Source organism: Rutidosis leptorrhynchoides, chromosome 11 (assembly GCF_046630445.1).
Source record: "Rutidosis leptorrhynchoides isolate AG116_Rl617_1_P2 chromosome 11, CSIRO_AGI_Rlap_v1, whole genome shotgun sequence".
In the NCBI taxonomy this organism is placed as follows: domain Eukaryota; kingdom Viridiplantae; phylum Streptophyta; class Magnoliopsida; order Asterales; family Asteraceae; genus Rutidosis; species Rutidosis leptorrhynchoides.
In genome coordinates, this window is record NC_092343.1 from 24484213 (window position 1) to 24509005 (window position 24793).

The following is a 24793-nucleotide window of genomic DNA, read 5'->3' on the forward strand; positions in this document are numbered from 1 at the left end:
CGCCATGTAAACGTCAACATTAACTGCTTTATAAAAAAGGTAAATGGTAGAAGATTTTCTCTGTTCGGGCTATTCGGGAGGCGAGTAATCCGACCCCATACTCTGATGTACGCAGACCATCACATCTAGATGTATCAATAGCAACCCATTTACAATGGATTAAAGGCTAAGCTAAAGAATTAACCTTATATACTAAACTCCCAACGGGTTTTGGTCGTTTTAACCTTATATACTAAACCCCCAACGGGTTTTGGTCGTTTTGACCCCAACCCCCCACAAAAATTGTCAAAACGACAATAGTAGATAAGGGGGAAAAAAAAACCAAACACCCCCTCAACTTTTTCCCAACTTTCAAATCCAACACCTCTTTCAGGGGTTAAACATGAAACTTAATATTTTAATTAAAAATCTTAATTAAACTTCACCCATTTTTTCAACGGGACATATCTTTCCGCTCGCCTCGCGTTAAATTTTTTCGAACACACTGTTCAACTCAAAAAAACCTTATGAACACAACAGGACTAATTATACGCGAAACGGACACTTCTAAAAAAAACGCTAAATATCTCGGATATATTTAATACATACACACACCTAGGTACTATCTATTCTGTAAATACATAACGCTCCGTTAACTATGAATGCGCAACCCAGAAGCCTCGCAGCATCGCGCGGGCCCATTTTACTAGTTTAACTAATAAAGAAGTACTTCAAATAAGTCAACTAGTCAAGGCATGTATGATCAACAAAGATTATACTATAGAAAATTCACTTCATATATGCAAAACATGTCAACCTTAAAAAAAGCAACATCATCTTTCTAGTGTCAATTAAGAAGTTATGCATATAGTTTAAACAATGTCACTTTTCTGAATCATCTTCATAGCTTTTACACCAAATTGCCTTTTTTTTTTTTTTTTTTTTTTTTTTTTTTTGTGCTAGAACCCCTTTTAATATTTAATAAGCATAGTTATACCAAAAATAATTTTCATTATATTCACCGTACACAATACAAAATGGCTGAGAACTAACTTAAATATATTGAAAATTCTCCCCCTAAATAGCTTCTTCTCTACTCACACACCGCCTTCTGTCATTCTTTAATTTTGTTTCCCATGTAATTTTGCAGACATGAACAGGGCAACCAAATTAGCACTAATTATTAACTTAAACCATAATAATACTAATTATTATAATATTAATTATTTTTTTAATCTCAAAGCTCTTTTCTTTCATTCAACCCCTGTTCTTGATCGCCGACGACGCCCCCCCTGGGAATCCGTAAGTCCTTCCTTTAAATTCTCGTAAATTAATTCACTTTTTTGAAATTTTTTCTTCCTTTAATTACAAGAAAATTCTTTGTTTGTGTGGACAAATATTCTGCAATTTTGATGTCAAAGTTTCAATTTTTATTTCATTTGTTATTTCAAGAATCATAATTAGCATTCATTTTTGTAAAAATATTGAAGCAGAATGGTTGAATAAGATGAAAATGTTAAGTAATTATCAATCCCACGTAGAGAAAATAATTTACATTTACATATAATTTATGATTGACGTACTTTTTGACCAACAAGAAATCAACAAGAAATCAAGAATACGAATAATAAATTAGGACTAAATGCAATAGGGTTTTTATTTAAAAGCAAAAAGATCAGAACTTTTGTTAGACCCATATATAAATGAAGAACCTTAAGTAATCTTTAGTTGAGTGTATAAGATTTTAAACACATTATAGTTGTGGTTTAGTGACTCTACAACCTCCAAACTCCAAAGAAAGGTTATTACTCAGAAAACATGGTTCACTATTATAGTAGTAGTTTTTTGTGATCATATGAGTTTTTAAAAAAGGAAAAATGAAACAAAAATTCCATTGATTAGCATTAAAACCAGTGTCGTAAAAAACGTCCGAGATGGGCGTCGCCACGGTTTACCATGCTACCGTTGCAACGGACCTAGAAACGGTTAAAAAAACGGTCAACGTTTAAAAAACGGTCAAAAACACCAAGACGGTCAACAATGTCCGAGACGGGGTCGAGACTGATGTTGACCAACTTTTTAAATAAATTTCAAAAATAAACATTTCAAACATAAATATTTTAAATTAAACGCAAATATCTATGTTTACCATGAAATATTTATGTTTGAATATATATATATATATATATATATATATATATATATATATATATATATATATATATATATATAAAGTTAACGATAATCAACATCCGTCTTGACCCCGTTTTTTCCATTGCGACGTTTGAAGATCCTACCGTCTTGACCCCGTCTCGCGTCTTTTTCAACATTGGTTAAAACGCAGCCATAGTATGGTTCTCAGTCTTTTACCTATGATAGGTTTTATTATTAATTATTATTGCAGTTTAATAGGGAGCTGTAAAATGAGAGGTTTGGGTAATGGGTCAAAAATGTGTACTTCGTTGTACAGGTAAAACATGTTGGTGAAGATGGTGAAGAAGTGGAGACGATTTGCCACAAAGCGTTTGGTGGAAAGGGGTTCAACGTTTGGTTTTTTAAAAACGGTAAACCACTAAAGAGCTGTTCGGGCTTTTATAATGAAGATCGTACCTCGTGGAAATGGAAACATCAGTTTGAAGACGATGATGATGAAGAAGAAGAGTCCTCGTCTGATACGGACAGAGTGGAACCTGGTGTAGTAAAAGACAGAATTGCCCTTGGGTTGAGTGGTTCCGGCCCTTTGAGCCTTGAAGATGTTAAAAATGCGTAAGCTTGTTAAAACTTCTACATTTTTTTTATATAATTGTTTTGTTTAATGTCTCGTATTCTGTTTTCCAGATATCGAGTATGTGCGCTGAAGTGGCATCCAGATCGTCATGAAGGTTCTTCTAAGGTACGAAATCATCCCATTTATATCTGAAAAACTGAAAAGATGTGGCACTTTTGACCCATTTACTTATGAATGCGTTAATATGATTCATGCTTGATCTTAAACAGGTCAAATGAGTTGAAAGTCACCCAAAACGTATTTTTAACCCATGCTCTCTATAATACCTTTTTGCATTTTTTGTATTCATACCAACAACTATTTGATTCACTTTAATAAAATTATTAGTAACATGGTCTCTACATAAACAGGCTATTGCCGAGGAGAAATTCAAGGTCTGCAACGCAGCGTATGAATCACTATGTGACAAATTGGCACTAAATTAAGAGAGTGCGTTGCGTCTTCAACCAATGCCAACTAGACACATGGATTTTCAAGTTCTGTCGTCGAGCTAATTGCTATAGTTATGTTCCGTTTTACGACCATATTACTTTTGTTGGTTGGACGAACGCGTTGCAGCAGGCATTGATTTCATATGTTACCAGTTAGTTACCTAGTTGTCTTTATACATTTTGGTCTTATTTTGTTACCTGCTTGCTACATGCACTTGTATCAAAATTTTGGCTTCCATATGTGTGTGTTGATTCAGACAGCAAATGTTAGTATCAGATTCGTATGCATTTGTCAAAAGTTATGCACATTTGTCACAAAGCTCCTAATATCACAACTAGATGTAGCAATATCAACCCATTTGCAATGGGTTGTTAAAAGGCTAAACTAAAGAATTTAAGAGCTAAAAAGGTGAGTCAAATAAGTGAAACATACATGATCAACAAGGTTTTTGTTTTTATTTTTATTAACCGAAAAATGAAAACACAAAACACTAGAGAACACGAAAGCATAAAAAGTAAACCGACTACAAGACCCACTAAAACACCAATGCAAAACGAAAGAACCAAGAAAAACGAAAATAAGCACAAAAATTAAACCGACTACAAGACCACAGCACTAAGGGCCCAATGAACTGTCACCAACAAACATTTTTTTCCATACACATTTCTCCACATCTTCAAATCCTTTGAAATCAGCACTTCATAGATGAAAAACATGTCAACCATGAAAGAAACATCATCTTTATAGTGTCAATTAAGAAGTTATGCATAACTTCACACATTAAACAATGTCACTCTTCTCAATCATCTTCATAGCTTTTTAAACTTTTTTTCTGAATCTTTTTCATATAGCTTTTTGAACTTTTCGTCTTTAATAACGCGTCACCTTCGTTAAACTCGATCAAGGGTAACAACTATCAAAAAATGGATGTTGAAGAACCTCTAAAGCTGTCGGCCTCTTACACGGGTCCCACGTAAGCAACTCACCAACCAAATCAACCGCTTCAGAACTCGCAGTTGGTAACAATTCAGAAAGCTTCACACCATCAAATTCAGGAAACTGATAACCATTTTCACTTGTAAGATCAATACCCGAACTCCACGTACTCTTCGTTGGCGTACCTAAAACCCGACAGATTTTGTCCATCACAACTGCACCATTATCACCTTCAAACAACGGTTCAAGGTTAAATAACTCAACCATAATCGCACCCACGGCCCACATATCGATCGCGAAATCATACACCTCAGCACCAAGAAAAACCTCAGGAGCTCGATACCAACAATTTGCCACTGAATCTGTATACGGCACTCGACCATCTAACTCACGAGCTCGGCCCAAATCACCAATCTTTATCACATCTTCATTAACTAATATATTTTCGGGCTTAATGTCGCGATGAATATAACCTTTATAATGCATGTATGCAAGACCTTCAAATAACTGAAAACATATATGTTTTATCTCTGTTTCTGAAAAAGACTTCTTTCGACCCGCCGTAAGTTCATAAAGATTGCATTCCATGTACTCGAATACCATGTATACAATAGTGTGTTCTCGAACGATTTGTTTAAGTTTGACGATATTTGGATGATTTTTCATCTTCAAAAGTGACTTAACTTCTATCAAATTCATGCATTCGTCTTTCGAGTAATACGGTTGGTGAAGTCTCTTGATCGCGACAACTTCACCAGTTTTTCGATCCAATGCTTTCCATACGACGCCAAACGATCCTTCTCCTAGTTCTTCCATTTTCACGTATCGATCCATTATTTATTTCTATCAGATATAACAATTACAAAAGTATCAACTAATTGAAGAAATGTTATTTTTGATTTGTGAATATTGGATTTGTAATGTGTTACTCCATTATTGTAGTTCCTTAGGGTTATATTTAGTTGTTTGATTGATATAAGGAAAGTTAATTACTTGGGCTTAAAGTGTTTGCCTTTCAAGAAATTTACTTGGGCTTAAAGTAATCAGATCAGATTTCCTGATTTATGAAATTATATCTTTTAAAATTATAGTTATTGAACAATTATAATTCTATATATAGTAAATTTTATGTAATTAATTATATTATATATTTACTTAATTGAAAAGTAAAGACAATAAAACAAGAGTTACGATTTGGTTCAGAATAGAATTGTGTGTTAAAAAATAGTGAATGAACAATTAGAATTCTATATTTACTCAACTTTATTTAATTATGCATTTATTCAAAGTAAAATAAAGATAATAAAACAAGAGTTATGATTTGGTTAAGATTAGAATTATGTGTTCTCAATAAAACTACAAATCCTAAAATCTTAGTAAAAAGTATGAATGTTTGATTTTCTAATCTTCAAAATCAAGTAAGATTTTAAACTTTAATTATAAATTGAGCTTTGATTAATTAATCAAAAAAATTCAAATTGAAGATATTTCTAATTTTTACTAAATTGTAATTAAATATACATGATTTTGATAAGACCGGAGATATGAACATTTTACCTTTTCCCTATAAGGTGATAAGTTGGTAATTAAACCTGATGTTGCTCTACGAAATCGGATAATAGGTGTGTTGAATTGACGATCTTGTAAGACCCGATTATTTATAGTGTACATATGTGTAAATAAGTGTATTGTGCGGTACTCGAATCGGGGTTGGTTGTATATATTAAAGAAGGCAAAAGAAGCTGGACTGGGAGGGTTGCGCGCCGCGCGGATTGGTGGCGCGCCGCGCCATATGACTGGCAGATTCTCCCTTTCTTTTAAATTAGATATTTTGGGGGTATTTTGGTAATTTCACATCAAGGCCGAGTTTAATGCTTGGTTCAGTAGTTTGGGAGCTCATTTACTCCCTTGTTCACCAACCATATCACCTCCCAATTTATTTTAGTGAGAGAGTGAGTTTTAGAGAGGGAAAGCTCACTTTGAAGAGGAAGGAGAGGGTTTCTTGCTAAAGCCCAAGTTCTAAAGTTGTTCATCTCGTCATTATCTTCGTTTTGGTAGTTGTGGTATGCTCTAATCTTAATTCCTTTGTTTAATTCGATTTAGGGCTAGGGTTTGAGTCAAAGGTGGACATAAAACCCACTTTTGGTTAATTTTGGGTGTTCTTGGGTAAATTGGGTCATGTAGACTTAATTATGTGTAAGCTAGGGTTTTAAAGGTATTAATTGTTGTTATGAAACCCTAATTGGCTAATAATTTGCTAGAACACCTTAGGGAAGTGTAAATGGGTGTGATTTGGGTATAAATGACCCAAAATGGGTGTGTTGACTTTTATTGAGTCAAACGGGTCAAAATGGACCAAGATTGGTTAACGTTAGTGTTTTGTGTTAAAATCTAGTGATTTGAAATGTATGAAGGCCTTGAGTGCCAAGAGTTAGGGTTTTTGGTAAGAATGACCCAAATTAGGGTTAAGTGTCAAAATGGGTCAAGATGACCTAGGATGATGTGTGTTATGAGTTAGGCCAAGTCGATTGATTGATTATATGCTTGTGAAATAGGTACGTTACCTCGGAATTCAAGCTTGGTTTAGTAATCACCGACGGCATAAGGTGAGTGGAATATCTATATATGTATGTATATGATTTATGTACCGTGTTGATGGTGTCACATAGCCGTTTTGTGACCAAGGTTGTGGGACTTAGCCGTATTAGTCCATGTTTTGTATTAAGGCACATAGCCGTGTTTGTGCATTTAGTGGCGAGTAATAGCCGTGTTTTACTCCCACATTGTTATTTGAGTTACCCGTACACATAGCCGTGTTGGTGTACGAAAGCGTGAGTAATAGCCGTGTTCTACTCACATTGAGCAAGTGATGCCATAGCCGTTTTTGGAACACTTGAGGGGTGATGCCATAGCCGTTTTTGGAACACCTCGGGGGGTTAGCATGCCATAGCCGTTTTTGGAAGCTAACGAATGTTATGAACATCGATGACTTGTTTCGCGAAGTCGTTCCCTAGCGAAGAGATTGGTTAACCATGATTTATTGTTGTTCATACTAGCATTTGATTATTGTTATGAGTATTTATGCTATGATTATTGCTAGTGATACGTTTGGTGATACTAGCTTGCTTATCGAGATTTGTTACGTGTTATTTGATATCGTGGATGCGTGTGGGTAAGTTGTATATGCATGTATATATATGTTTTACTCACTAAGCTTTGCTTACCCTCTCGTTGTTTACTATTTTTATAGGTTCCGGTGTGGACAAGGGTAAGGGCATCCGGTTGGATTAGAGATCCCGTCTCGTTTAGTGACGCTTTTGGGATGAGATGATTTTGGAGTTTGACCGAGACTTGGGTAGTTTAACCCAAATACCATGCTCGTTGTATCGTTTGGCAATTAAACTTTTCGTGGTCGAAACTCTAATTTGTATTAAACATTGTATTTTTAAACTTAGTGGCGTTTTGGGCACGTGTGGGCCCCACTTTGTAAAACTCGCTCAAACCTTAGTTATGTGCTAGTTTTACATATATGAATGTATGGTTAAAAGCGTTTTGGCTAAAAATGTCGGGAACTAGTCAAACATTTTCGTTAAATAGACTTCCGGGGACAGCGGGCTGTCCAGGCGATTTGGCGCGCCGCGCGGCCATCTGGCGCGCCGCGCAGATGGTCTGCACCAGAAAATTTTTTTTTGTTTGCAATTTCGTCGTGTTTGGTCGGTTACGGTTTGGGTTGTTACAAGTGGTATCAGAGCATGGTCTAAGGGATTTAGGTGACTTGAGATAGGCGCCTAGACTTAGACTTTTTGTGCGTGTTTATGCGGGACTTGTAGGACTTTGGGTCGGACCGGTATGATTAGTGCATAGGATTATGTGAACTAATCATGCGCTATTTGTTTGTGTTGTGTTTAGCAATCATCAAGCGAGATGGACGTTGTACTAGCGAGTTAGCGCGACGTGCTTGCGTGGTAATGACTAGCTACCATTACTACGGGTGCAAATCGGGTCAAACAAGCAATGTACGACGATTGTTGAGCAAGATGGGGTAGTGTGGTGTATACGTATGTAATTGAGTATAATTGTCCTTTCGTTTCATAGTTTAACCTAATTCGTTTTATAGAATGAAGACGAGAAACGGTCCTGATCATGAAAACGGGAGTACAAGTGAAGACGCCGAGTTCTCGACCAAGGTCGAGGCCGTCTTTAAGAAGTTGAAATCGGATTTTCTTGCGGATGTCCGAAGGGTCTTCCAAGAGTCGGTCGATGGGCAAGTGACCGAAATGATAAATGAACGATTGAAGGCCACTATTGAAGAGGCCCTTGATGCTAGAAACGTTTATCCTCGAGGTGAAGGGGGTGATGGAAAGAGAGACTTCCACTACAAAAATTTTAAGGATACTCAACCTCCGACGTTTAATGGGGTGAGGGATCCGTTGAAGAGTACTTGTTGGATTTCGGACATCGAGGGGGCCTTCCGTACCGCGGAGTGTCCTCCCGAGAAGAAGGCGAGGTTTGGGTCTAGCATGTTACGTGAAGAAGGCAAGTTGTGGTGGGATGATAAAATCAATTTGTATGGCGAGGAGCAATGCATGGGCTTGACGTGGGAGGAGTTCAAGAAAGAGTTTTTCAAGGAATACCGAACTTCATCCGATCTTGATCGAATTCGGGACGAGTTGCATCATTTGCAACAAGGTTCCATGGATTTAGTTACCCTCAAGTCTACATTCTTGGCAAAGACTCGTTTTTGCCCGGAGTATGTGGGTGATGATCATAAGCTTATGAAAGATTTTTATCGTACTTTGAATGCCGACTACAAGAGCAAGATTAGCCGGGGTATGGCTAAGACTTTCGATGAATTGTTTGAGTTGGCTCGGGGTTTTGAGCCGGAGGTGCCTAGGAAGAGTGATTTTGTCTTCTCGAAAAGGAAGTTTGAAGGTTCGAGCTATTCGAATTTTTCAAACAAGAAGTCTAGGAAAGGCACCGAGAGCGTTAATAGTGTGAAGAAAGGTGGCACGGGTACTTTTGCGCCCACTTGTTTTAATTGCGGGAAGTCGGGTCATTACGCCCGTGAATGCACGGTCAAGACGGTTACGTGTTTTAATTGCGGTAAAGTGGGGCACAAGAGGCCGGAATGCCCCGAGTTGAATAATGATCATGTTAAGAAGATTGAGAAGGCGGCGGGGTCGGCTAGAGGGCGAAACTACTTGATGACGAACGATGAAGCCAAACAATCCAACGAAGTTGTTTCAGGTACTTTCATGGTTAATTCTAATCCGGCAAGGATTCTTTTTGATAGCGGTGCAAATTTGTCGTTTGTGTCTCCTAAATTTGTGCCTAAACTTGATAGTCCGCTAGCTAAGTTAAGTCGTCCGGTAGAAGTCGAAATAGCGGACGGCAAGACGGTGCTAGTGGTAGATGTGTGTAAAAATTGTGATGTTGTTTTTGGTGCCGAAACTTTTAAAATTGATCTTATTCCAATGACCTTGGGCGACTTTGATATCGTTGTTGGTATGGATTGGCTCGATCGTTATAGAGCCAATATTGCATGCCATGATAAGTGTATTCGTGTGAAGACCCCAAGTGGGGGAGAAATGATTATTCATGGCGATAAGAGAAGAAGACCGGTGCCGATATGCACTTTTGCACGGGCACGTCGTTCCGTTGTTACCGGTGGCATGGCTTTCCTTGCTTATGTTGTTGATACTCGTAATGAGCCACCACCTATTCGTGAAATTCCGGTAGTTAATGAGTTTGAAGACGTTTTTCCGGATGAGTTACCGGGTGTTCCGGCGGAAAGACAAGTCGAGTTTCGCATTGAGTTGGTTCCGGGGGCTACTCCCATTGCTAAAACTCCTTATCGTTTAGCACCAACGGAAATGCAAGAACTATTGAATCAAATTCAAGAGTTGCTAGAGAAGGGTTTTATCCGACCGAGTGCTTCGCCGTGGGGCGCTCCGGTCTTATTCGTGAAAAAGAAAGACGGTAGTATGCGCATGTGCATCGATTACCGTGAGCTAAATAAAGTGACGATCAAGAATCGTTATCCGTTACCTAGGATTGACGATTTGTTTGATCAACTTCAAGGCGCGACGTATTTCTCCAAGATCGATCTACGGTCCGGCTATCATCAAATGCGGGTCCGTGAGGAAGACATTGAGAAAACGGCTTTCCGAACGCGTTACGGGCATTATGAATTTGTGGTTATGCCTTTTGGTCTTACGAATGCACCGGCGGCATTCATGGATCTTATGAACCGGGTGTGCCAACCTATGTTGGACAAGTCGGTTATTGTGTTCATTGACGACATACTAGTCTACTCGAAAAGTATGCACGAACATGAACGTCACTTACGCGAAGTTTTGAAGACGTTAAGAAAAGAGAAGTTGTATGCAAAGTTCTCTAAATGTGAATTTTGGCTAAGAGAGGTCCAATTTCTTGGCCACATTGTGAACGAAGGCGGTATCCAAGTGGATCCGGGGAAGATTGAGACGGTGAAGAGTTGGGGACGACCGACTACGCCTACGGAAATCCGGAGTTTTCTCGGATTGGCCGGTTATTATCGTCGGTTTATCCAAGACTTTTCTAAGATCGCCTCTCCATTAACAAAGTTGACGAGGAAGAGTGCTAAGTTCAATTGGGAAAACGAGCAAGAAATTGCTTTTCAATTATTGAAAGAGAAGTTGTGTCAAACTCCGGTGTTAGTGTTACCGGAAGGCGTCGAAGACATGGTAGTTTATTGTGATGCTTCCTTAAATGGGCTCGGGTGCGTTCTTATGCAAAGGGGTAAAGTCATTGCTTATGCCTCTCGACAATTAAAGGAACACGAAACGAGGTACCCGACTCATGATCTTGAAATGGCGGCGGTTGTGCATGCGTTGAAAATTTGGCGCCACTACTTGTATGGTGTCAAGTGTACGATATATTCGGATCATAAGAATTTGAAACACCTTTTTACTCAAAGGGATTTGAATTATCGTCAACGTAGATGGATGGATGTGGTGAAAGATTATGATTGTGAGATACTTTACCATCCGGGTAAGGCGAATGTGGTTGCGGATGCGTTAAGTCGAAAGACTCAACATCCGGCGATACGTATAACATCGTTACGTTTGATTATCACTAACGACTTTCTTGAAAAGATGGTTGAAGACCAAATAGAGGCTTATGTTCACGATAAGCGCACGGAACGAATTGTGGGCCAATCGGAGTTTATTACTATGGGTCCGCGGGGTTTGTTGTCCTTTCAAGGAAGGGTGTGGGTGCCTAAGACGGGTGATTACCGACGGGTGCTACTCGATGAAGCACATAAGTCGAAATATTCCATTCATCCGGGCGCGACGAAAATGTACCATGACTTGAAGAAAGATTATTGGTGGCCGGGCATGAAACGTGATGTTGTAAAATACGTTGAACGATGTGTTACTTGTTTGCAAGTTAAAGCCGAACATCAAAAGCCGTATGGTAAGTTGCAACCATTAGAGATCCCGAAATGGAAATGGGAGCACATTACCATGGACTTCATCACTAAATTACCTAAGACGGCGAGAACTCAATATGATTCGATTTGGGTTATAGTGGATCGGTTGACGAAAAGTGCTTTGTTTCTTCCCATTAAAGAAGCAATATCGTCGGAGGCCTTGGCTAAGTTGTTTATCAAGGAAGTGGTCTCGCGACATGGCGTTCCTATATCTATTATTTCGGATCGAGATACCCGTTTTACATCTCGATTTTGGGAAAAGTTTCACGAAGATATGGGTACACAATTAAAGTTGAGCACGGCGTATCATCCTCAAACGGACGGTCAAACCGAACGTACGAACCAAACTTTGGAAGATATGTTACGGGCGTGCATTATCGATTTCGGTGGTAGTTGGGATGAGCATCTACCTTTGGTGGAATTTTCGTACAATAATAGTTTTCATACTAGTATCGGGATGCCACCGTACGAGATGCTTTATGGTCGAAGATGTCGAACTCCCATTTGTTGGGGAGAAGTGGGACAAAGGGAAATCGGGAGTACCGATTTGGTTCTAGAGACGAATAACAAGATTGATATTATCCGGGAGCATTTGAAAAAGGCTCAAGATAGGCAAAAGTCGTATGCCGATAAACGTAGACGAACGATCGAATTCCAAGAGGGCGACATGGTTATGCTTAAGGTTTCGCCATGGAAGGGTATTATTCGATTTCGAAAACGGGGAAAGTTAGGTCCTCGGTTTATTGGACCGTTTAAAGTTTTAGCTCGTGTTGGTGAAGTTGCATATCGATTGGAATTGCCCGAAGAGCTTGCGGGGATCCATAACACGTTTCATGTTTCTCACCTCCGTAAGTGCCTTGCGGATGATTCTTCATGGATGCCTTTAGATGAAATTGAGCTAAACAATAAGTTGGGGTATGTTGAAGAGCCAATTGCAATACTTGATGAAAAGGTCAAGAGGTTGAGGCATAAGGAGGTTAGGACTTTTAAAGTTCAATGGCGGCGGAATAAGGGTTCCGAGTTCACTTGGGAACCTGAAGAGTTTGTGTTGGTTTATCTTCCCGCTTGTCATGCGGCATGGATTGCGAGGTCGCAATCCGAATAAGTGGGGAAGAGTTGTAAGACCCGATTATTTATAGTGTACATATGTGTAAATAAGTGTATTGTGCGGTACTCGAATCGGGGTTGGTTGTATATATTAAAGAAGGCAAAAGAAGCTGGACTGGGAGGGTTGCGCGCCGCGCGGATTGGTGGCGCGCCGCGCCATATGACTGGCAGATTCTCCCTTTCTTTTAAATTAGATATTTTGGGGGTATTTTGGTAATTTCACATCAAGGCCGAGTTTAATGCTTGGTTCAGTAGTTTGGGAGCTCATTTACTCCCTTGTTCACCAACCATATCACCTCCCAATTTATTTTAGTGAGAGAGTGAGTTTTAGAGAGGGAAAGCTCACTTTGAAGAGGAAGGAGAGGGTTTCTTGCTAAAGCCCAAGTTCTAAAGTTGTTCATCTCGTCATTATCTTCGTTTTGGTAGTTGTGGTATGCTCTAATCTTAATTCCTTTGTTTAATTCGATTTAGGGCTAGGGTTTGAGTCAAAGGTGGACATAAAACCCACTTTTGGTTAATTTTGGGTGTTCTTGGGTAAATTGGGTCATGTAGACTTAATTATGTGTAAGCTAGGGTTTTAAAGGTATTAATTGTTGTTATGAAACCCTAATTGGCTAATAATTTGCTAGAACACCTTAGGGAAGTGTAAATGGGTGTGATTTGGGTATAAATGACCCAAAATGGGTGTGTTGACTTTTATTGAGTCAAACGGGTCAAAATGGACCAAGATTGGTTAACGTTAGTGTTTTGTGTTAAAATCTAGTGATTTGAAATGTATGAAGGCCTTGAGTGCCAAGAGTTAGGGTTTTTGGTAAGAATGACCCAAATTAGGGTTAAGTGTCAAAATGGGTCAAGATGACCTAGGATGATGTGTGTTATGAGTTAGGCCAAGTCGATTGATTGATTATATGCTTGTGAAATAGGTACGTTACCTCGGAATTCAAGCTTGGTTTAGTAATCACCGACGGCATAAGGTGAGTGGAATATCTATATATGTATGTATATGATTTATGTACCGTGTTGATGGTGTCACATAGCCGTTTTGTGACCAAGGTTGTGGGACTTAGCCGTATTAGTCCATGTTTTGTATTAAGGCACATAGCCGTGTTTGTGCATTTAGTGGCGAGTAATAGCCGTGTTTTACTCCCACATTGTTATTTGAGTTACCCGTACACATAGCCGTGTTGGTGTACGAAAGCGTGAGTAATAGCCGTGTTCTACTCACATTGAGCAAGTGATGCCATAGCCGTTTTTGGAACACTTGAGGGGTGATGCCATAGCCGTTTTTGGAACACCTCGGGGGGTTAGCATGCCATAGCCGTTTTTGGAAGCTAACGAATGTTATGAACATCGATGACTTGTTTCGCGAAGTCGTTCCCTAGCGAAGAGATTGGTTAACCATGATTTATTGTTGTTCATACTAGCATTTGATTATTGTTATGAGTATTTATGCTATGATTATTGCTAGTGATACGTTTGGTGATACTAGCTTGCTTATCGAGATTTGTTACGTGTTATTTGATATCGTGGATGCGTGTGGGTAAGTTGTATATGCATGTATATATATGTTTTACTCACTAAGCTTTGCTTACCCTCTCGTTGTTTACTATTTTTATAGGTTCCGGTGTGGACAAGGGTAAGGGCATCCGGTTGGATTAGAGATCCCGTCTCGTTTAGTGACGCTTTTGGGATGAGATGATTTTGGAGTTTGACCGAGACTTGGGTAGTTTAACCCAAATACCATGCTCGTTGTATCGTTTGGCAATTAAACTTTTCGTGGTCGAAACTCTAATTTGTATTAAACATTGTATTTTTAAACTTAGTGGCGTTTTGGGCACGTGTGGGCCCCACTTTGTAAAACTCGCTCAAACCTTAGTTATGTGCTAGTTTTACATATATGAATGTATGGTTAAAAGCGTTTTGGCTAAAAATGTCGGGAACTAGTCAAACATTTTCGTTAAATAGACTTCCGGGGACAGCGGGCTGTCCAGGCGATTTGGCGCGCCGCGCGGCCATCTGGCGCGCCGCGCAGATGGTCTGCACCAGAAAATTTTTTTTTGTTTGCAATTTCGTCGTGTTTGGTCGGTTACGGTTTGGGTTGTTACAGATCTGAATTTATGTAATTCACTCGATGAATGATGAATGATTTGGGAGCGAGAATTTATTTACTTTGATGATAGGGCTCAAAAGCGGTGGAATGCATGCGTATATTATCAACGGGTTTTGATTCTTTGTAAAGAGTTCTTGTCATTTAAATCTAATGGTGTGAATTTATTTTAACTTTATAATTCAAGGGGCATCATTTTCCCATATCAGCTTTTTTTGCAAATTTGTTTTGCAAATATATATTTTGTTTGATTGTTAGAATATAATAAAGAGATAAAGAAATTATTATTATTATTTCAAAAAAATTCAAAAAAAATTATTAAAATATAATAATAACAATTAATATTATACTTTACTTTATCACTATATGTGTTAATATTTTAGAATTTTATTTGAAGGGAGTCCTTATTTTAAGGGATTAGTATACTCTCAAGTCTCAAGTAATAAAATTACTTAATATATCAAACTTATAGCTTTTATGACGAAGAAAAATAGAAAGCTATTATTATAAGTGTTTTTTTATAATTTTAATTTGTTCAATTTATTTACTAGACAAAATTAAAAATCAACTTGATCAATCAAATTATTAAAGAATCTTACTTCATTTCTAAGACAATTCAATGATATAGATAAATGAGAAGTGATATTTCTAAATTCATTTTTAGGACGATTCAACGATAAATGATATTTCTAAATTCATTTTTGAGATATTCATTTTTGAGATAGATCATTAATTTGATCTACGGATGCATCTGCGGGATTGAGTTTCGTTGTTGTTGTCATTAATTTGATATCATCTTTTGGTAACCGGTTACTTGCGTAAGCAGTCCTTGGGGCTAACGAACATTAACAAGAAGCATCCGTAGATCAAATTGATTAGAGTTTCAGGTTTCTGATTACTCCTTAAAGCTTCGTGTTGCATCAGACCGTGTTAAAATACATCTTTGAACTACCAACGAAGCATTGCTTCAATGGTACCGCGGTTACACTTGTGTACTCGTAGGGCTAGAGGTCTCGGGTTCGAACCTCGTCACCCGCTCTAGGAATTGAAACATTATTCCTTGAAGGTGGCCCAAATGGAAGGTTTTACCGACCCGCTCCGGGACTAAGATCCGGCCCGCCTGCCCCTCGGGATGGTTTAAGGGTCGGATCCTCAGAGTGTGGTTCGGGTTTCCTGCCCGAAAGCGTGTGTGTGTGCAAATGATGACTAGGCTTCGGTCCGGACCGATGCAAGCTTGCCTTTAAAAAAAAAATACATCTTTGAACAACAAATCAAAAAGTCAAAGTTTATGAGGTTTTGGTCAACAATTCAATTGGATCGTTTCTAGAATTGTTAGATCTTGATTTTAGTTCATGAGTGTTAGGTGATGGAATTAGAACAACTTTCATGAAGAAATCGTATCCTAAATCTCAACTTTGTTAACGTCCGTTAGCTTCAGGGATTGCACACGCAGATAATTGGTCACCAGTAGTCAAAGTTAGAACACTTTTTGAAAGTATGTGATCTTCACTAATATTTTTCTTAGTATATAATTTACATTGAAACAAAAATAAAAATATTTGATAGCTTAACTCCATAAAAAAGATAATATATATCATTACCCATGATAAATAGAATATGTAACTCTTAAAATTTATTGGTCACCCGGCTAAAACCTGAAATCAAAACATAATAGGAGGACCATTCCTGTTATTCTTTAATTAATGTTCTCCACAACTGGATTTGGGGAAAACTTGCACCCAATGATCAAAATCCATTCAAAGGATTCATAGTTCATCCTACAATTCATCAAGAATCAATATCTCAACAGAGGAAATCAAGATTCTTTAACAATCCCTTTTTAATTTTCCAAAATACCTTCAAATTTTCATGTAAAAAAAGTTCAAATTTTTCATTCAAATAAAAATGCTAAGAAGCATACATTATCTGGGTTCTTCTTTATTTTATCAAAGATTAAAACTTTATCACGGAAATCATCCATTTATTTCAATATCTGCAAAATCATCATTATCTTCAAGAAGACCATCACCCCTTTTATTGATAACTTCAAGAACACCTCGTTGTTTTCGTCAATTTCGAGCATCTTCTATTCATTCTGAATCAAACCCAGATGTATCATCTTCATCTCCACCCTCATCTTCTACTTTTAGATCAACTGTAAGTTTCATTTCTGTTTTTCCTTGTAAAAGTTGGTACTTTATGAAAGTAAATTATGTTTACATTGGTGGGTTAACAAAAAGGTGTTGAATTTGTATTAAAAAAGTGATCTCTTACTTTTGTGGGTATGAATTCTTGTTTCATTTGGAGTGTTGGCTGCATTGTTTTCTAATTGAACAAAATTAGATGCATCATAATTTGTTTATGATTGTTCATTGGTAAATGGGTTGTATTAGGAAACAATTTTTGTATGTATTTGGGAATATTGATTTATAGTATTAGCATTTGTTAAAAGCATAACTACTGCATTGTTTGGAAAGCAATAAAGCTGTATCCTTTAAGAATCATACCTTGCTAAAGTGGAGTGGTTATGTTTTTTAAACAACCCTCAATATTGATCCTTGGCAGGGCGTCTCATTAATTTTGTAATTTTGAAGGCGCTTTTCGAAATAGAAAATGGACCCTTATAAAAATTAAACTTTTCATTTCACATAAATCACTGAAAGTAATCAACAAATAGAAAAATCTCAAAGAAACAACATGAAAAATCTCAAAGAATTTGGGGCCATGTGCGATTGCCCACACTCGCAGACCGTATAAGACGCCCTGATTCCTTGGTACAACAACAACAATACCCTATCCCAAAAGTCCAAAACATTGAATGTCGAATAGAAACTTTTTGGTAGAAATAATTGTTTGCAATAAAAGGTACTATTTTAAATAGTGCTAGTAACATCATATGAAGTGAAACTTGAATGTAGGTGATATGTTAATATGTTTATGCTTGTATGTATGTTTAGTTGAGTATCTGTTTCTTGTTTAACCCTAGTTTCCACTAATGTGTAACATCTACTACTATTACTATGCAGGGGCGTAAAATAAATTTCTGTCAGCTTTGTGGTGGCCCAACGAAGTACGAGATACCGGATGGTGAGGAGAAAGAGAGAGCTATTTGCACCCTTTGTGGAAAAATTTCATATTTGAATCCAAAAATGGTATGCTTCTCTTTTTCTGTATACTACAGTATGTAATTGTAATTTCTTTACATTAGTGCATCCCTAAATACAAGGTTGAAAAAGTCGTGAGACGGAAACGAGTCGGTCTGGACCTTGAAATGCCGAGTCGTTCGAGATGGACATTGACCATTAACTTTTACAAATAATATATTAAATATGAATATTTCAAATATAAATATTTAAAAAATAAACCACTTGGGCATAGCTCCAGTGGCCACCGAGTTCCCAATGAAGCAGGAGACCCAGGTTCAATTCTTGGTCGCCCAAGATTGAATTAATTGGGCTTTTTACTAGAGGGGGCGCCAATGTGCGCATAGCTCGAAGGGCTCGTCACCCAGGGGGTTTTAGTTTCTAGCGGGGACCCAATGTGGTTGTCGCTAGCGAGGTTTCCTCTGCAAACCCAAAAAAAAAAAAAAAAATTTAAAAAAAAATTAAAAATTAATTATTTACAAAAAAGATGATGTGATGTTAGTTTATATAATATATAGGTTTTTAATAATGTTATCTATGATTATACGGAGTATTAATTTATCATTGAGGGATGCTATGTAAGTTGGTGTTTTTCTCAGCTAATTAAATGGATTTGGGATTTTCGTTTACATTAGAATAAGGCCAGAAGTCGACTTATATTATTGCAACCCCTATACTGTCACAAAATATTGGTCCACCATTATTGATTGATATATTTTGTCTGAAGTCCAAAAGGTGATAACTTTTCAGGTAGTAGGTTGTTTAATTGAGCACGATAACAAGATCTTGCTATGCAAGCGAAATATACAACCGTCTTTTGGTCTTTGGTACGTAAACGTGATTGTAAATGCTAATACTTTTCATCGATTTGATCTACATATATATTTCATAAGCGGTATTGTGTATATAGTGTTTAGTTTGTGAAACCGTTTCATCACAGGACACTTCCAGCCGGTTATATGGAAATTGGGGAATCAGCTACAGAAGGGGCGGTTAGGGAAACATGGGAAGAAGCAGGGGCTAAAGTGGAAATTATTTCCCCTTTCGCTCAATTAGACATACCTATCATAGGCCAAGTAAGCCAACTGATGCCTTAAAATATTAAATATCAAGCGATTTACTTTTGTGTTGTATGCGATTTTGTCTACTAAGGGGGTGTTTAGATATGTGTTTTGGGTTTTGAAATTGATTATTGCAAATTCTAGCCGTGTTGATAAGTTTTTACTGTTAGAAGTTAACTAATAACATACATCATATGTTTTAGAAAGTTTTATAAATACAATAGAATTTATAGAACATGAATACATACAAGTATACAATAACAAAAGGTGTTAACTTTAGACCTTTCTGATATCATTATCCCTTAATTTTCTATAATATATAATATCTGATTGTGGTTATTTGGTATCACATAATCTACTCATATCCAAATTATCCAAACACGCCTAAAATTATGTTTGTTCTTTACTATAAGTGCAGACTTATATGATTTTCTTGGCAAAGTTGATAACGCCGCACTTTTCACCGGGCCCCGAATCATCTGAGTGTCGACTTTTTGCACTTGATGACATCCCTTATGAATCTCTTTCTTTTTCATCAATGCTTGTTACAATAAATCTGGTACGTGCTCTTTTCAATGTTCTTCATTTTCTATTTTTGTTTAATAACTTAAGTAAATCCATTTTTTTCTTCCATTTTTGCAGTACATTGAGGACATTAAGGTTGGAAGACCAAAATTTCATTATGTGATTATCAACAAGAGGTATACTTATCCTCGTTCTACTAATATATGTTATATATTGATGAATGTAACTATAGCAACCGTTCACACTTTTACCATTATTAAACGCACTTTGACACTTTGTACATCATACTTTCGTTTTTTGTTAACCATAGCAACATGGTAAACGGGTAAACAAGATAACTGGTTCAAGTTATCTGGGTTGTATGCGGTCTAACCGGGTTATCATGTAACTGTTTCCGGCCCTTTTCATAGCAACATGGTTTCATGTTATTAACAATCATAGTGAATAGTGATGTTAACATAACCTTAAACCACTAACTAGTGTTGTATGGATGAAAATGGCAGTGTAAAGATCACGTCTTTTGAATACCATTAAAAGTACTTTGTTTATATCGCTAAAAGCACTTTTCTTATATCGTTAAAACTACAATTCTAGTTAGTTTACAAGCACTTGTTGTCGTTATTGACAGGCCTGGCACAAGTCCTTCTGAAATTCAGGCATATACGCTCGACTATCATCTACGGTGTTGACCAAAATGCACAGTTGAGATTGTCAACATTTTCATCTTGTAAAATGTGACTGATAGTTTAGGTTGTCGCAGTACACAAACCGCCCCTGATGTAAAGTTGTATTTTATGATAGTAAGAAAATTTTCAACTTTTTACTTTTTCCGAAGATGTTTGTTACCTGCTTTGATGTCGTTTTGATAAATCATCCATACAGGTTACAGAATCCTTACGAAATTCTTTCGGAAATATTAAATGCATGAATATTCATTTTTGTTGCAAACTACTACTGTATTATCCATGAGGCAATATTAATAGAGTATTCAAAAGATTTTAATCAAACCCAGCTAACAAAAAAGTACTGTATCCATTTTGACACATACCCATCTTACACGAGTTCAGTTGGCGTGAAAAATGTAATGAAAAAGTCTGATACATAAGCATTTTGTAAGTGCATATTACATAAAGTCAAAAAGCTTAGAAACTTACAATACAGGTTTATATACATGAGTAATTACCATAAAAATACAACTTCTGCAGTACATATTAACGACACTTGCTTTCAGTGCAAATCATATGGGAAAACAGAAAATGCGCATAGTAACCAACCAAGCTAAACATTATTTTCGAGCAACGTATGACTTAGCTCCTTATAGTAGATATCGACTTTAACAACTCGTTATATGAACACACTAAAAGCTGGGAAGCTTATGTGGCTCTATGAAGATGCAAAAAACAAGCCATCTTTCTAGTTTGACTTTCAGTTGGATTGCTTCTTTGAGAGTTGACCGTTGAGAAAATCCAACACCGAAAGTCTCTGCAATTACAAGTACAAGATTAAACACATCTGACTTTAAGAAAATATTGTACAATTTCGGAATAAAGTTTCAATCTAACAACCAACTCGACTCATGTATAAGTGAATGGATTGAACCAGTGACAACTTTTTGTTTCCTACAACTATTTTCGTATGTAATTGTTAACCCTAGAAATGAATTAGTCTAATAAGCAGATAAGTTTCTTACCCTCTGTTCCAATGCATTTTCTTCAGAGTCTATTTTTAAAGATTCCAACAAATTTATGGCTTCTTGAAACCCTTCTGTTGCAGAGTCATCCGCATTAAGATTTCTATCCACGTCAGCAACTTTTGCAAGAGATACAGCCACATCCAGAACCTGGAATAACAAACACAGCAGTCAATGGGTCAACTCAGGTCATGGTTTATCTCTAATGATATCAAACGGACAGATTCAATATATTAACTAAAATGTTCATATAATTATAGTATTAGACTATCATTAATTAATGTATCATAGTTCTTATAATCATTTTCAAGATCCTGTTTAGTTGTAGAAAGAATTGGAAAAAACCTCATGACCCGTTCCATTTTCACATCTAACCAGGATACTCATTAAATACTCGGCATGAGAAGTCAAACATGAATAAAAAAATATATAAAAAATAAAAACATATTTAATATTGTAAAAATGACCTGAGATGGAGCTTTAGAAGAATCTTTAATAGCATTGCGACGAACATCTAAAGCTCGAAAGTAATGATCCCTTGCAGATTGCAAGTCACCTTCATAGTATTTAAGATCGCCAATTTTATTTAAAGAAACTGAAAGTGTATGTGTTACCTGCAAACATTTGACTCTGTATAAGAACATCCAACCTAAATATAAACCTCAAAATCGACCCATTTGAAGCTAAACGAGTCAAAATTGCACTTTTACAATTATAGCATATTAGACTATTTATACCTCTACATCATCTGTTTCTACTTTTGAAAGGAAAGTAACACTCTCATCAAAATAAGTAACTGCAGAATTACCATCTCCCATTGCACGACTGCAACATTAAAAGATAGTTTAAGTAAAAACCAAGATATAAACAGTCTAATATGTACAAAAAAATTAAAAATATATATATATATAAAAAAAAAAAATTACATACCAGCAGTCACCAAGCATACCCAAAACAGCTCCTAACTGTGAGCATAATTCCGATGTGTTCCCTGATACTTCAAGCTGTTCTCGTATGTCTTGTGCACAGATACTTAGTCTTGATTTCGCACTTTCTACATTATTTGCACGAAATGCCTACACACGATACATAGCAATTAAGTAAATTAAGATAAAATGTGTATTCACCTAGAGTTTGGATGTGTTTTGATGTCCGTTATAAAGTAAAAAATTGTGTTTAATAGTAGTGATTACAACTAATAATCTGATCTTATAGTTCAATATCATATAATTCATGACATAAGCATACAAAGATAAATTAGCTTTATCCTAATAACATGCTTATTAAGGTTATGTAACATACTCTCATGGCTTGTTGCACCAAGAACGCACCCCTCTCCAAGGATACATCTTCATATATCACTGTTTTTTTCTCACCAACTACTTGTTTTTCGTCTGTATCAAGTGGAGATCGCTTAATCCTAGCGTGCCCATCAATAAACCGATCCACTACACTTTGAAGATTAGCATCAGCTTCTATCTTCTCAATGTCGGCCCCACATAAAGGACAATCGTTGAACCGTGATATGCATGCTCTATAATTATACAAGCAAAAAACAATCATCAGAATCAATCGTGCCATTTAAAATATGACAAGAATATAATTAAGGGGATGTTCACCATAGTCAAAAAAAAAAAAAAAAAAAAAAAACAAAGAAAAGAAAAAAGATTTTTTTTTTATTATTTCAGTATATGAAAACTTCAAAGTTAAGCGGGAATCGTAGTCTCCTCAAAGGTAAAAATTCATAAATTAGCAAACTTATTTTACCCTTTAAAATTAGTTGCTTTTTTTGCAGCTGATATAAAACTGAATACTTTATCAAAAGCAATATATATTTTTTTTTTTTAATTCTAACACAAAACTTTATCAGCTTCAGGTGATCAGTTCAAAACGCTATCCAAACACCTCCTAGTTGTGTACATGTGCAACATGCATAAATAAAAAAAAATCTGGTTCTAGTGTATTACTTGCAAAACACGTGGGTACAAGGAACACATCGGCTACTCTCGAAAAGTAGCGCTTGGCATATTAGGCAACTAAAAGGGCCTATCTTGAAAGTTTGAGAATCATATCCAAAAGGGCATTTGGCGGGAATGACATTAGACTCCCCCGAATCTTGCTTAATCTCGTTTTGAGCTTCCTTACTCATTGGACATCCCTGTTGTTTAGTTTGAGCATCTTTACTCATTGGGCAACCTTGTTGTTTATTTTGACCTTCTTTACTCATTGGGCAACCTTGCTGCTTATTTTGGTTATCACTTAACCTTTTCGAAGGCCCGTCATCAGGTCGAGCTGCTTTAACAAAAGGACCAACAGGTGTCATCTTGGTCAAATATCTGTAAGTCAAGAACGAGAATCGTAACTACAGTTATAATCTTCCACAAACCAAATCAATTAATTCAGTATCTGCAATATATAATAAAACGGATAGTTATACAGGTATATTTTAAGCTGAAACTTAGATAGAAATAAGTCAAGAATATAAGCACATTCAACTTATTGGTGTATGCAAACTACCTCACAATAATACAGTACATAACTACATATATGTATCAAGATTCATCTTAGGACAATAAAGTGTTCATGTTGTTATCTTCATATTCAGAATTTAACTTACATAAAATGAATCACAGATAAAATAAAAAAATAAAAAAATAAAAAAAAAAAAAAAAAGTTGATAATAATGGTGAATAAATAGCACAATATGTATCTTCTGTGAGCTCAGAGTTAGCTTCATACATAACCCTAGAAATCCTAATTTTATGATATCTTCTAGAATGAATCAATTGATACAATTGAACGCTCAACTGAACAGAAACTGTGTTAATTATAATAAATTAAATATGTTACAATATAATAAACAATTTAGATATTCATTAGTTAATGAGTTATTTCATATCTCAAATCAAATTTTACGAATCGATGATGAATTATTTATGATTGAATTGAAATCAATAAGAAACAAATAAGAAGTATTACGAATTGAGATTAAACCTGTAATGTTGTGCGGATTTCAATAACTTGATCAACAGGAAATGGCGATGTTCGTCAATAATTTAGATTGCAACGATGAGTGAAATCTTGTTAATTAATTTTTGGATAAAATGGAGACACGATACGACGTCGATTAGTGGTTGGTGAATTTTTTTAACAAAGAAGTCCCTGAATTGTTATTAGTTAGTTTATATTACTAGCCCTTAAGTAGAACTTTTAATAAAATAAACGCTACAATTTTACAAAAAATAATTCATAAAATAAAATGATGAGAATTATATATTCTTTACAGTTGAAATAAAATAGAATGATGTGAATTATATATGAGCTAATCAAATTCAACTAGATTCTTACATGTTTCTCATTTTTTTTAGAGAGTGGAGCAAAAGAAATGTGAACAACTTGTTCAAATTACTTAAATGTTTCAAAAAAAAAAAAAAAATCGAATTGAAAGTAAACTTTTCAAAAAGTTGCTTATTTGGAGTTGAAGTAACAAAAGAGGCCATTGAAGGAATGGCGAATGATATCGGTTGTCGAGTTGGATCTTTCTGGTCCAT

The 24793-nt window shown here is 36.3% G+C and overlaps 4 protein-coding genes across 6 annotated transcripts; 2 read left to right on the forward strand and 2 right to left on the reverse strand.

Moving 5' to 3' along the window:
- Nucleotides 1–1913: 1913 nt before the first annotated feature.
- On the forward strand, nt 1914–3192 carry LOC139874382 (uncharacterized). The gene is made up of 4 exons (XM_071861824.1): nt 1914–1964; nt 2450–2745; nt 2818–2872; nt 3118–3192. The coding sequence occupies exons 1-4, from the start codon at nt 1914–1916 to the stop codon at nt 3190–3192; spliced, it is 477 nt and encodes a 158-aa protein (XP_071717925.1).
- A 907-nt stretch (nt 3193–4099) lies between these two features.
- Nucleotides 4100–4969, reverse strand: LOC139874383 (cyclin-dependent kinase F-4-like). Its single transcript, XM_071861826.1, has one exon. It carries the CDS (start codon nt 4967–4969, stop codon nt 4100–4102), a length of 870 nt encoding a protein of 289 aa, XP_071717927.1.
- An 11623-nt stretch (nt 4970–16592) lies between these two features.
- LOC139877374 (nudix hydrolase 23, chloroplastic-like) lies at nt 16593–20377 on the forward strand. 2 transcript variants are annotated; one of them, XM_071864798.1, is made up of 7 exons: nt 16593–16980; nt 17850–17975; nt 18702–18793; nt 18907–19042; nt 19446–19586; nt 19670–19728; nt 20181–20377. In XM_071864798.1, the coding sequence occupies exons 1-7, from the start codon at nt 16729–16731 to the stop codon at nt 20239–20241; spliced, it is 867 nt and encodes a 288-aa protein (XP_071720899.1). In that variant the 5' UTR covers nt 16593–16728; the 3' UTR covers nt 20242–20377. The 2 variants fall into 2 exon arrangements, with proteins under 2 accessions (XP_071720899.1, XP_071720900.1); XM_071864799.1 differs by having other exon boundaries at nt 18717–18793.
- A 257-nt stretch (nt 20378–20634) lies between these two features.
- LOC139876897 (protein NCA1-like) lies at nt 20635–24397 on the reverse strand. Of its 2 annotated transcripts, none has more exons than XM_071864297.1 (8): nt 24237–24397; nt 23210–23578; nt 22545–22776; nt 22173–22318; nt 21980–22067; nt 21710–21856; nt 21243–21392; nt 20635–21034 (listed from the first exon to the last, which is right to left on the reverse strand). In XM_071864297.1, exons 2-8 carry the CDS (start codon nt 23563–23565, stop codon nt 20978–20980), a joined length of 1176 nt encoding a protein of 391 aa, XP_071720398.1. In that variant the 5' UTR covers nt 23566–23578; nt 24237–24397; the 3' UTR covers nt 20635–20977. The 2 variants fall into 2 exon arrangements, with proteins under 2 accessions (XP_071720398.1, XP_071720399.1); XM_071864298.1 differs by having other exon boundaries at nt 23210–23648; nt 24237–24381.
- Between the last annotated feature and the right edge of the window lie 396 nt (nt 24398–24793).

Excerpts from the sequence above, each read along its gene's own strand:
- LOC139874383 (XM_071861826.1), bottom strand. The coding sequence starts at position 4,969 with ATGGATCGATACGTGAAAATGGAAGAACTAGGAGAAGGATCGTTTGGC.
- LOC139877374 (XM_071864798.1), top strand. The coding sequence starts at position 16,729 with ATGCTAAGAAGCATACATTATCTGGGTTCTTCTTTATTTTATCAAAGA. Across the intron at positions 16,981-17,849 it reads CTTCTACTTTTAGATCAACT|GGGCGTAAAATAAATTTCTG; the intron begins GTAAGTTTCATT and ends ATTACTATGCAG. Across the intron at positions 18,794-18,906 it reads CAACCGTCTTTTGGTCTTTG|GACACTTCCAGCCGGTTATA; the intron begins GTACGTAAACGT and ends GTTTCATCACAG.
- LOC139876897 (XM_071864297.1), bottom strand. The coding sequence starts at position 23,565 with ATGACACCTGTTGGTCCTTTTGTTAAAGCAGCTCGACCTGATGACGGG. Across the intron at positions 22,068-22,172 it reads GGTATGCTTGGTGACTGCTG|TCGTGCAATGGGAGATGGTA; the intron begins GTATGTAATTTT and ends TTAATGTTGCAG. Across the intron at positions 21,035-21,242 it reads AAAATGCATTGGAACAGAGG|AGACTTTCGGTGTTGGATTT; the intron begins GTAAGAAACTTA and ends TTGTAATTGCAG.
- LOC139874382 (XM_071861824.1), top strand. The coding sequence starts at position 1,914 with ATGGGCGTCGCCACGGTTTACCATGCTACCGTTGCAACGGACCTAGAA. Across the intron at positions 1,965-2,449 it reads TTGCAACGGACCTAGAAACG|GTAAAACATGTTGGTGAAGA; the intron begins GTTAAAAAAACG and ends TTCGTTGTACAG. Across the intron at positions 2,746-2,817 it reads CTTGAAGATGTTAAAAATGC|ATATCGAGTATGTGCGCTGA; the intron begins GTAAGCTTGTTA and ends TCTGTTTTCCAG.